The sequence below is a fragment of the Lemur catta genome, chromosome 25, assembly GCF_020740605.2.
Source record: "Lemur catta isolate mLemCat1 chromosome 25, mLemCat1.pri, whole genome shotgun sequence".
In the NCBI taxonomy this organism is placed as follows: domain Eukaryota; kingdom Metazoa; phylum Chordata; class Mammalia; order Primates; family Lemuridae; genus Lemur; species Lemur catta.
The window spans coordinates 3,454,049-3,467,108 of NC_059152.1; the positions used below are offsets into that span (position 1 = coordinate 3,454,049).

At 47.2% G+C, this 13,060-nt stretch overlaps 1 protein-coding gene across 11 annotated transcripts in view; it reads left to right on the forward strand.

Moving 5' to 3' along the window:
• The window catches only part of SMYD3 (SET and MYND domain containing 3), a 358,877-nt gene that overhangs the window by 336,419 nt on the left and 9,398 nt on the right, over positions 1-13,060 (forward strand). For all 11 annotated transcript variants that reach the window (XM_045537179.1, XM_045537180.1, XM_045537181.1 and 8 more), the window contains one exon: positions 8,980-9,088. In XM_045537179.1, coding sequence (XP_045393135.1) covers positions 8,980-9,088 — 109 coding nt within the window. The remainder of the gene's footprint in view (positions 1-8,979; positions 9,089-13,060) is intronic.

Sequence of the window (13,060 nt, forward strand, 5' to 3'; positions counted from 1 at the left end):
GAAGGACACGCAGGACATTGTCTCTCTCCATCTCTCTGTTTCCCCTTTTGTTGGCTTTAAAATTAGTTACATTTTTAAGCCGATGGGTTTGTGTGAGTTTGTCATTTTCTTTCAAGCGTTTGTTAACTCTAGAACTAATTTATTGTTTTCCTTAAGAATCCTCACCTAATTCTAGTGCATCCTTAATTGTGCTTTGGTTATGTAAGAACCATTTGGCCTTCACCTGGACATTGGGATTGTCATCGACTTCTGTCTACTGTCACCACACTCAGAGGAATACCCCTAGACACCTCTTGGCTCGGCCATCAAGGGTGTTTGTGAATATTTATCCATATGAAACTATTGATAGTCAACCACTTTTGACCTACAGAATGGGCAAGTTCGTATGGTTCAACCTAAAATACCAGGTTTGGAGTGCTATTTCTCAGTAGCAGCGTCTGTGTCTAGAAAGCCTTGCATAAATTGGTATTTTTGTTTTGTTTTATTGTTGATGGTTTGTTCCTAGCGCCTTTCCTGTGCCCTGGTGTAATATGTAAACGGCTGGAGGCAAATGACGGAGTGCTTGAGCATAGGCAAGTCATCCATAACTGAATCCTGTGCCCAAGATGACCACCTTTCATGTCACAGAGGTTCCGGCATGCCTTTCCGGAATTTTACCATTAAACTAGGTTGTGTGAATCAGATAATGAGCAAAGCTGGGAGACGTTTTTAGAAGCTGTAGAGCTTTTCTGCCAACCCTGTGAGTCTTGAACATTCACGCTTTTTAACTCATTTCTGGCACTTCTGGGAGGCAGGTGGTGGCCACAAATTCCCCAAAAGCCAATCTGCCTGTTGCCAAGGCAGTTCGCAAATTACAGAACTTCAGAGCTAGAGGAGACTTGAATACGATCTCACTGTAGCCCCTTGCTTTATAGATGAGAGTGTGAAGTCTTAGCGGGTTAAGAAATTTGCCCCAATCTGCCCACTGGGCTGTGGCTGATGGCAACTTCTAGAACTCCACCTCAGGAATACTACCAAGTCCCATCTCCCCCATTCTGTGGGTCTTCAGAAATGTTTTTGCTTATATGCAGGTTTACTCTGATAGTAACTCAAATTATTTTAAATAAATTATTATAAAATAGAATACAGTGGAATACGTTCACAACATTTATACATTTCTTAAATCAGTTCATCAGAAATCTTTGTACTAAGATTGTATACAACATGCAACGTTCTTTTAACACATTGACTGCTGCACCAGAAAAAAAATTATTCTTTGGGACCATGGTGTTTTATTACAAAAATAGAATAAAAACATCAAAAACAAAATGATCCTTTCTAATTTAATGAAAAATCTGTTATTTTTTATTGTTTTCTGTGCATTTTTTATTGTTTTATATGCAACTTGAAAAATAGTTCACGTGGCTCCCAAGGTAGATATGTGTGAGTTACATATGCTTCACAAGGCCCCGGGCTCAAAACCAGGTTGAGTTAAATACAACTCACATGGCAGTTAATGTCTTAATCAATAGGATTGACTGGTATGGCAAAGCCTTAAGAGTCTGCAACTGACATTATTATATTTTGGAAGAACATGATTTGGTGATATTATTCAAAATTTGTTTACTGTTTTGGTGGTTTGGTTTGCTATTCGTATGAGTTTTTTTTTTTTCCATGTGCCAAAAATGGATCCTTATCTAGAGTTACTTTTTTGAAGCTAAATGCAGGATTCCCCTTTTATCTTGATATAATAGTTGTTAGTTTTAGCCCATTTTTCAAACTTGAAATTTCTTTTAAAAAATCCTCATTCTGTTACTCTTTGTGTAAAAGGGGATCACTAACTTTACTGGTTCACTTTATATACCTTTTGCTTATTAGTTCTTCACAATAGCCCCATGAGATAGGAATCACTATCCCATTTTATAGATGAGGAATTGGAGAGTCCAGTTATTAAGTAACACGGCCAAGGTTATGGCGCTATTATCCCTTCCTCTGAGCTTTGCAGCAGCTGCGTGTTTGATAAACATGTCTTAAACATCTCCATCCAAATCATGGCTAAAAATGTTGAATAAATCCAGGCCAAGGATGGCCTAATTCCAGCGCCCTCCGGGCCGGAGGGATACATTAATCAACATCTTCTGGGAACACTTTTTCAAGCACTTAGTAATCCACCCTGTCAAATCTGATACTCTTGTTTGTTGACATTATTATTATTGTTTTTGAGAATGCTTTTACATGTAAAAGCATCAAACGCATTTTTAACAGTTTAGCTATTTTAAACATTTGTAATTGGTTCTAGTATAATATGTAGCACATTCAGACAAAAATAAACTGCTTTAAGATCGAATTCCCCAAGCAGGGCTGTTGATTCGGTCTGCCCACCAGAAACTTGACTTTAAAAGCCCAGTAAGACCCAGTGAGTTCTGGCACCCCTGCGTAATACTATCTAGAGGGTTTCTTCAACTCAGGATTTTATGTGATGAACAAAGAGTTTGTTGAGGATCACGACACCCCACACTCTGTAATGAAAACTACCCAACATTCATTCCACATGACTGTGTACAGGTAACCACAATAGCCCTGCTATTGGTTTCTGTTTCTTGTGCGTTGGGAAGATGGTGTTAATCTCTAGCCACAGTGGCCTAGAGAGACGGGCCTCTCTCAGCCAGCCCCGGTCCTTCCCCAGTTCCTGGGACCTGCCCCTGGGTGTCTCTCATTCTCCCATGGGTGGTGCTGGCATGTCCACTGCTTGTTTGGGGGCTCTTATTAATAACTGGAAAAAAGCCTTATTTTCTTATGCATCTATATAGAACAGTGTCTAAGAACAAAGTTTTTGTCCGTTGTTATCCATACATGTCTTTTTTCTTACCCATTTTGATCTAGAGCAGGTAATGGCCACACACACACACACACACACACACACACACACACACTTCTCCGTGATGAGGCCTTGCTCTTCTCCCTGGGCTGTCTGGGTGGCATTCTCATCACCATGCATTCAGTAACATCACAAATGTGTAAATACCTATTAAGTGCTTCCCATGTGCCAAGCACTAGTAGATGTTTTATTATAAAAAAACAAAAAAATGCAGCGCATACTAAACCTTGTCATTAGGCAGCTTACACTCTAGCGTGAGAGGCGGTAATGACATAATTACTGAAATACAGCATGTGGTGACGAACGGTGTCAAGAGCTGGGAAGGGGAGATGGACCGTTCCGAGAGCTTAGGTGCCACACTCAAGAGCTGCACAAGGGCCGGTGTGATGAGGGGCCAGGAGTGAGGAAGGAAGGGCAGGCTGAATGAACGGCCCAGAATGAGACTGGCGAGGTGGCACACACCTTAGGCCAACTGCTCCCTGGCAGTTTTCTCAGAGTTTTTGTTATTAAGTGCAGATGCCACCTTGGGGTGGCCACGAGGAATGCCAGCTTCTCGCACGGCTGGTGCGAATTCTGGTGCTGCAGCAGAAGGCGGGCAGGTGGACACCCGCCTGAACCAGGTTTTTTCTGGAACCCTGGCATGGTTTTGAAAACCTGCCAATGGGGGCATTTGCACTGGGCCCCAAAATCTCTTTAGAGTTGGCCATTTCCTGTACGGACATGAAGGGTAAAGCCCTATTCAGAGGAAGACATACGCCAAACCGCCTCATACTCTGTATCCTGCAATTTGTGCTTGAGTAGAAAGTTCCTTATAGTAACTGTTTTGGAAACCTTTCACTTACACTACCAAAGAAGCGATTCCTTCCACCACCTGATTCTCGAGTGCACGAGCTGGTGCCAGTATGTCTCCTGCTGTCCCTCCTTGTGGAGTCATTGTTATTTCTTAAGTGCTTTGCACCTTAAATTGTGGTCTTTTATTTTTGGCAGACTAACCGCAATAGTGATGCCTTCTGTAGGGAAAATGAGAAAGAGAAGGAAAGAAATGATGAGACTCCCCACTTCCACAGATAGTTGCTGCGTATTTGAAAACAATGGAACGGAGCAATGATTTAGTTGCGGCAAAAGGGCCAAATGCAGATGCAGCAGCTGTGGCTGTGGAGTGGAGTGTGACCACCCCGTGTTCTCTTCCAGACTCGCAGCAGAATATGCAAGAGTTTCGTGCATACCAAATTGCATTGATCTGGCCTCACTGATTTTGAATTTATGGTAATTTAGAGAGGGCTTGGGCTGATGTTCACATTTCCAGTGTCTGTAGAGGAAAAAAATCTTTCCTAAGAAAATATGAATTTATAGGAGATTAGAGGAGAAATGCTAGCCCATTCCTGCTGCCTTTATAATTTGCAGCATGCTATCCCAAATAAACACAGTTAATCCTAGACAATTCTGTAGAGGTCCCCGCAGAATCTCTATTCGGCAATGCCCTGTAAGCATTGTTATTTTTGTGTTATTATGCAGATTTGCAAGAAATCGATCTCCATTTTGCTAAAAGAATCCAGAATTTCAAATTGCCATTAATTTGGGTGTTTCATCATTCTGTTGAGTACTAACAAGGTTCATATTATATTTTCTTTTTGAGAAAAATATTGAAACAACAGAATCGTTGACTGTTGGACATAATACTGTAAGTTCCAGATAATTCCACCGTCTAGGTCCTGAAAAGAAAATCAGGCTTCCCAACCTGAGAGGTATGCTCCCTTGGTCATCAGGCCATACCTGTGTATAGACTTGACCTTTATATTTGTTGATGATGCTTTGTCAGTGTTAGCTGTGTAGGAGGGTTTTGTCAAAAAGATGGAAGTGTGGCCTGTAGCTGCTGTTTGGGGGATCTTGTGGCCGTTTTCAACTTGGTTTTGAAGAACATTCACTGGGTAGAATAATAAACACTTGGGAGTTGGGGCTGCCGAGATAGAGCGGTCAGAGAAGGACGTTCTGACGAGATGATACTCAGACTGGAGAGTAGAGGCTGAGAGTGGTGTTTGGGGAGAGGGTGGAACAGTTCAATGCTGGCTTCTTCCCAGGCTCGTGTCTGGTCCTGGGGGGACAGACGTCTCGATTGGTCAGAGAACTGAAGAGATGCTAAAGGAGGTGACTGGGACGCATGGGCTAATGGCGTGAGATGAGAAGTCAGGGGACTTCCTGGTGAGATGGCATTGTTGCATCATGCTTCAAGCCGCAGAGATGTAATATAACAACAGGAAATTGAAAAGATCTAGCCAGGCTCAAAGCAAGACACACATCTCTGGATCAGAAAAAGAAGAGAAACACAAAGCAAGGGTGGAGCTGAGGCCACTGGCTGCCTGGCCCTGGGATAAAGCAGGCAAAATATATACTCAATATACACTTTACGAAGCGGGAAGTGGAGTCAGGCTCGCTGTTTACAATCAGGGCTGTTTATAAATGAGAACAGACAGCCTCACTTAAGCTGGGAGGCTAATAAAAGTCACTGCTGCCCTACGCCTGGAATGATGGTTTATATGACGCTTGTGTGTCTTTGGGGGGAGAGGATCCCAGACACAGGGTCCTGACCGGGACCTGAGCCTCCTGCTGGCTCAGTGGCCGGATTTGCGATATCCCTGTTACTGAGGGTAGGATCTTTGAGCCACCATTTAAGATTCTGTTCACGAGGAAGGAAGGCTCAGGCACATGTGGGGATGAGGTACACATAGAGACAAAGATAGACGAGAGAGAACTTCCTGCTGAAAATGAGCTTATACACCTAAATTCCAAAGCACATGAGGAAATGCAGCCTCAAGAAAGAGAACCAGTGAAATCCACCATTAAGATAAACACACTCCATATATAAACTGTATGCGTGCACACGGCCCGGCCCGGTGGCTCACAGTGTAATCCTGTCACTCTGGGATACCAAGGTGGGAGGATCCTTTGAGCTCAGGAGTTCGAGACCAGCCTGAGCAAGAGCGAGACCCCGTCTCTACTAAAAATAGAGAGAAATTATATGGCCAACTAAAAATATATATAGAAAAAAATTAGCCGGGCATGGTGGCGCATGCCTGTAGTCCCAGCTACTCGGGAGGCTGAGGCAGGAGGATCGCTTAAGCCCAGGAGTTTGAGGTTGCTGTGAGCTAGGCTGACGCCACGGCACTCTAGCCCAGGCAACAGAGCGAGACTCTGTCTCAAAAAAAGAAAAAAAAAAATTGGATGGATATAGGTGTACTAAGACATTAACCAGAAGAAATCTGGGCTAACAATGTCATTATCAAACAATGTAGACGTTAGGGCAAAAGAGGCTTTTGTGGAGATAACACTCTATGCAATTAAAAAAGAGGGAAGACATGAACCAGGTCACGTGGGGCCGAGCTCACGGTCAGCGCCCTGCGGGGGCGGTGACACTGCTCTGTAAACATTTACGTGGATGTCCCCTTCCTTGGCATCTTCTCCTCTTTCGACTCGACTTCGTTTCTTAATATCTTTAACTGACCGGGGCAGGTACCCGTCACGGCTTAATTACGCACTTTCTCTGCCACCATAGAACTGAAGATTTTCTTTTTCTTTCCTTCTGCGTACACGACAGACACCCACTTAGTGCAGTGATGATTAGTATAAAATTACTTTTTGGCCTTTAAATTTAATTACACCACATTCACGGCAATAAAATGAAATCCCGGCTCCAGGTGTGCTTTTCAAGGGACGCGGCCGGGGCAGTTACCTGCCGGGAATGGCGTCCTGCATTTCGGCCTTTTGTCTGGGGACCTGCAAATCTTTTCTGCACAAGCAGGTAACGATGTGCGTCTTGTGAGGGGTGAGGGGGAGCGATTGACCTCCCGGCGCACTCGGGAGACGGAGAGAAATCCGGGACCCAGGTGTCTCCTTTGTTTCCCTCCTTTCCCCTCCCTTTTCAGCCCTTTGTAAGAGGCATGGCCAACCTTCTGTTGATTTCCATACTCTGCTCCCAGGCACTGTGTTCCCCCTTTTTAGAAAGCATGAATGAAGTTTCTAGATCCCGTTTCACGGGGGGAGAGTTGAGCTGCAGGGGGAGGGGAGGGTTTGCAGACATGTGCACGCTTGTCGCAGGACACCCTGTCTTTCCAGGTGACTCTACCTCATCTCTGTTCCGTGGTGGAGCTTAGCCGGGCGTTCTGCGGGTTAGTAAATGCAAAGCAGTTAGAACCGCGCCTGGCACGTGGCAAACCCTACATACGTGATGGCCCCCGGGACTGTCCTGTTCACCCCTGCGGGCAGGTGGCTCTGTCTTTGGGGAAGTGTCATGTGGAGCGGGCGCTTGCTCGTGTGCTGTGACGGTGCAGTTCACACCCCTTCCGCTCGCCAGCCAGTGCTCCCTCCATTCTTGGCAGCCGGTGTGAGGCCAATTCTCCTCCTCCAGGAAGCCTTCCCCTGTCCAACCAACCGCCAGTCACCTCTGTGTCTTCGTAACTCCTGTCTCGTTTTTTCAGTTCAGTTCAGCAGACTGGAACTGGACATCTAGCTTTATAATAAGGTGCACCTGATTTGGGCATAACTAACGCTCCATCCTGAAATGCTGTTTTAACTCCTGTATAAATGTTTATCTTAGGTCTAATGGGGTTATTGGTTGGGCCTTGAGAGAAACTCATATAAACTCTATGTGTATATAGTTGAGGTTTTTTTGGTTGTGGTTTTTTTCGTTTTTTTTTTTTGTTGTTTTTGAGACAGAGTCTTACTCTATCACTGGGGCTAGAGTGCCATGGAGCAGCCTAGCTCACAGCAATCTCAAACTCCTGGGCTCCAGTGATCCTCCTGCCTCAGCCTACCGAGTAGCTGGGACTACAGGTGTGTGCCACCACGCCTAGCTATTTTATTCTATTTTTAGTACAGACAGGGTGCTAAGGCTGGTCTCAAAGTCCCGAGCTCAAGTGATCCTTCTACCTGAGCCTCCCAGAGTGCTAGGATTACAGGCATGAACCACCACGCTTGGCTGTGAGTATATACATAGTTTATACAGAGAGAGAGAGAGAGATGTTTCCCTGAGCCCCAGGTGCAATCCTGCATATACAGCAGGAGCTTAGTGTTCTCTAAGAATGGTGGCAGGGAAGGGGGTTGCAGAAGAGGCCAAGCTGCACACATTTTGTTGACTCCAGTATAGTAAGTTTTGTTGACTTGAACTGAAGTAATCTATAGCTCTTCATGGGGTCTGAGGCGTAGCCCTGAGCCCTGTTTCTTTGGCCCACTGCGACACACTATTCTCTTCTGTTACATGTGAAAGGGATCAATATGCATTGAGTACCTCCTACATTCGGGACATCAGAGGGAACAGACAGGATGCCCAAATAAAAAGCATTATACCCAGCACTTTGGGAGGCCAAGGTGTGAGGACTGCTTGAGCCCTGGGGCCTGAGCCCAGCCTGGGCAACACAGCGAGACCCTATCTTCACAAGAAATTTTTAAAAATTAGCTGGGCGTGGTGGTGCACACCTGTAGTCCCAGCTACTCAGGAGGCTGAGGTGGGAGGATCTGTTGAGCCCAGGAATTCGAGGTTACAGTGAGCTGTGATGATGCCACTGCACTCCAGGCTGGGTGACAGAGCAAGACCCTGTCTCAAAAAAAAAAAAAAAAAAATTATAATCCAGTGAGATGATCAAATAAATATGCGAGTGCAGATAAGCAAGGTGGACCATGATAAACTCTATAACTGAGATTCAATCAAAGGACTTTGCAGTTAAAAGGGGGACATGGCAGTGTCTAGTTGGGGGATTGTGAAAACTTTATCCAACAAATAAATGTTCACTGTGCTAGTGCTGGAGCTTCGTGGATAGTTTAAGCACCTGGTCTCCCTACTCCTCCCAGATACAAATGCAGAGGTTCAAACTTCTGTTTCTCTAGTGTTTATTAGAGAAGCATCCAGTCCTGTCATTTTTTCCCTAATGCGAAAGGCGTTCTGGGGAGCTGGAGACCAGTGTGGTGTTAATTCCCCCCAGCACTGCCTTCTCCCGGATCCAAGGCTGATTTCCTTTACAGTAGCTCACTGGCAGTCACGGCCAGGTTGGCTCCCCCTTTCGTGGTCTCCTGACAAATGCCGACCGCAAGGTGAGAGCTGCTGACTCCGTTTGCCCTTTGGTTTCTTCCAGGATCTTCTTCCCGGGAAGCCATCCCGTGAGAGGCGTGCAAGTGATGAAAGTCGGCAAACTGCAGCTCCATCAAGGCATGTTTCCGCAAGCCATGAAGAACCTCAGGCTGGTGAGTGTGCCAGGATCTCACGCGGATCTGCCTGCTGTTTAACAACTCTGCACATGTGTGTGCACACACATGTACACGCACACGCATGCCTGGTGCGTGCTGGTAAATGTTTAACAACCACTCTGGGGAAAAAAAACCACCTTAATTGTGACATTTGCTGGTTTCTGTGGTGCGAACCTGCCCACCCTGGTTTTGAAACTACCAATATGAAAATCAACTTTCTTGCAAAAATCATGATAATTTTAGCAATCGCTCTTGCAAGCTGGTGCAGACTGGCCTGAGAACGCCAGTGTCCCTGCTGTGCCCTGTGCACAGCAGACAGGCTGCCCTTCTCCTGCCTGCCACTTACTGCCCACAGGACGCAGTCCACGTTCCTTGTGTGGCAGGCGAGGCCCTTGACCCCTGTCTGCAATGCCCTCACAGCCTCGCTGTCCCCACACCCAGTGACCGCTGTGCCGCTCACCGCTGCCCACGGTTACCTCGAACTGCTCCCTCCTGGGTCTTTACAAAGCTGTTTCTCTGCCTTCTATGCCCCCCCGGGCCTGGCAGAACTCTGAGGCCCGGCTTAGTGTTTATTTTCTCCATGCACCCTGCAACTCTTGGCTCGCCCCGCCGGTAGAGCACTTCCCACACTGTCGCAGGGGAACCTGACAGCACCCCGCCCAGGGGACTGCGGGGTCTTCGTGGTTATCCTTGTGACCAGATCAGTGCCAGGCAAAGCGCCTGGAACTTAGCAAGTGTTCACCATTGTGGGAGGGCGGTCAGTAAATGCAATCCTAGCGGCACGTGTCGAGAAACTGAGTGGCAGACCCGGGTCGGTGCGGGAACACCTTGTTAGAGTGACGCTTGTTCTCGCGTCTCAGGTGGTGCCCTCTGCTCTCCCGGCCTCCCCACCCCAGCAGAATCCCCCTCGCTCGGTTCGTGGCCCTGCAGAAGGGGCGGGCACGTGCTCATCTGGCCCAGGCGCCGGTGGGTCATACGGAGACCTGGTGTGGGGGTCTCACGGGAAGCGCGTCGTACTGTAGCGGGGTCTCCGGGCCACAGAGCCCTGTCTGCAGGGGAGTCATGGTGAGGGGATGGGGACCACGCATGGGGGGGCTGCTCAGGGAGCGCCCATAAGCCGGCTGGCCCCATAACGTGGCAGCCACTCATATTAGATGAGAGAAATGACAAGTGACTAAGGGATTCTTAAGAGTCTGGGGTTATGCAATGCCGATTGCTGTTGAGTGCGAGCCATGCTACGTTTCCTGGCCTCTGATTGAAATCGGTGCATGGTCCACAGGAAGAACACAAGGATTTCTTGAAGTCACTCTGCTCTTCTTGTTCTTTTTACCTTGTCTCACATCCTTACCCAGACCCCTACGGTCTCACGGACAATGTTCCTTTTCCAGTCTGGTGAGGACTTGTCAGCCAGGCGGAACATACTTACTGAGGGTCTAGTGTGTCGAAGTATTGACAGAAATGTAATGTAGAGGAAGTTTCCTAAATATGTAACGTGCCCAATCCAAGGTCACCTGCAAGTCAGTGTTTCTTAAGGGATCAGATTAGTTCTGTGCATTTATATGGGACTAGAAACTATTAATACTGCTCATGCGTGCATGTTCGTGCTTGGTCCTCATGGCAGATGAAGGGACAGCCACACTAGGTCCCTGGGATAAGCATTTTCATTCCTGTTTGAAAAACGAAGACGTGAAGGCTCGGAGACATGCAGAGCTCGTCTATGCACACCCGGGCAGAGCCCGGTGTGTTTGTTCAGTTTAATTTAACACGTGTTGATGAAAAAGGCTTCTGTTACTTTGAATGAGCCTCAGTGTTGCCCTTACAATCTAGTGGAGGAGACAGACATGTGAGCAAGTCGTTAAATCCAGGCTAGAATCCAGGGTTCTGTTGTTTTCCTCTGGATTGGGCCAGTGAAATAGCGGAGGCTCTCTAATAAGACTTGGTGCGTGGAAATCCCTTCAGATCTAGCAACTCCTGATGCCAGCTCAGAGGAAAATGTGGGAGAGAAATCGGAGGGGATTTAGATGCCTCCGTTCTTCACGTGCGGCTTCAGTGTTGCATTGCCTGCAGAATTCTTAAAGGAGACGCCTCACACCCTCAGCTGCAAGACAGCTGACCAAACCCAGACAGACATCTAGGTGTGGGTTCATGGGGTAAGGTGGCCTGGGCTGATGCCAGCCCTTCTGGTGACCCTCTGATTGTCCTTTTACACCCTCGTGCCCAGTTCTACTCTCTTCTGTCCCCACGGCCTTCTTGTGAGCTCCCTCACTAACCGTTTTAGCATCTCCCGCTCTTGGTACCTAAGAGAAGCCCACGCATGGGCCCAGATAGCTGCCAAATGAAAGATACTCTGGGAGCAGCCTCAGAATGTCTGTCCCGAGGCCTGGGGTTAAATTGTGTTCTTACCCCCAGCTTCCTATTCGACTCGAGAGAAGTCACTGAGTCTCTTGCCAAGTTCTGATCATCAGCCAAGGAGCAAACGTGGACCCCGGCACTGCAGCGTGGTCAGAAGAGTGCTCAGTAGGCTCAGGTTTCAGTCCCACCGTTTACTAGTTGTGTGATTTGAAGCAGGTCATTTAATCTCTCTGAATACAATTTCAGTTGAAGAATAAGGCTCATACCTATCCCAGAGAGTTGTTCTGAGAAGCGAGGCAACATGTGAGAGGGTGTGCTTGTGACCTCGAGCGTTTCGAGGCTATTAGAGATTATTACAGGAACTCTTGTTCTGATCACGCCCCGACTCGCTGGTCCCTTTAGTGCTTGCGTTTGGAGTCTGCGGTTGTCCATTCCCCTGCTGAACAATTGTTACGTGACTGCTCCCCCGCAGTTCACAGTGGTGGGTGTTGTTTCCCCAAGCTGGGCGGGAATTCCTCAAGGGACCCTGACTCGGGGATCTTTGGTATCTTGTGGTGTCAGCTAGCACAGACACACATGCCCCGGACACAGCAAGTTCTATTAAATACGTGCTTGAATGGATGGATTTTTTTTTTTTAATGGATGGGAGACTTTAAAAGCCCTACCCTGGTCCTGTTCTTTTAGCTGCATGTGGCTAAAGGGGCAGCTCATCTCACAGCGTTTGCTGAGCGTCTGCTAGCAGAGCGATGGCCTGGACATGTCCCTGTCCATGAGAACACCTATGACCTGTGAGTCTAGGGGCAGGTCAGCTTCTTCCTGCAAAAACTCTTCTTTTCTCAGGACTCAGGTGACCCGGAGAGAGGGGAAAGGGAAAAGGGAGGCTGTATTCTTTGCCTTTTGAAGCTGACGCTCTCTTCAAATGGGCACCCCTGGATATTCTTTCTTGCCTTAGAAACCCTGGGAATAACGGACTGAAATAGCTTGAATAAAGTTCTCAAAGACTGAGTTTGGAATAGAAATCAGAGAAGCTTCAGAAACAGAAATCTGTTACAGATTCAGTCAGGCCCCAGGCTCCGCCAGGAAAGGAATCCACTTAGCCCCGCTCTGATCTGGTTTGGGCTTCTGTTTCCACTGGCTCAGCTGAAACGCCTGTGATTGCCACCACGGGATGGTCCCAGGGTCCCTTCACAGCGCCCCCCTCCTGCTCTCACTCGTCTCTAATCTACTTTGATTTCTTTCCATTTATTTCTTGGAAGGATTTTTTTTTGCCGCTAATTTGCCTTCTTGGACTTCAGGGACAACCCGTCTGGTCTGTGTTGTCAATGAGCGTTTTTTGGTTTTGTCCATGAGCTCTGCATGCTGCCGGCTCCTGCAGCCTGGCCCCGCATGGCTGTTTTATTAGCAGTGCTTTGTTTGCAGGTGGCAGGTTGCAAAAGTCAGACTTCTTTCCTTTCAATAACCACTTTTATCTAGATGTAAAATTCTTGTGCTACACGTTGCTTCTTCCCTGCTCATTTCATTTTGTCGAAGCGTTTTACACTTTGAAGATCATTTTAGCTGTTTCTGGGCCTAAACAGGGAGTGAGGCCACAAGTCCCAGACATGGCTCTGTTTATGG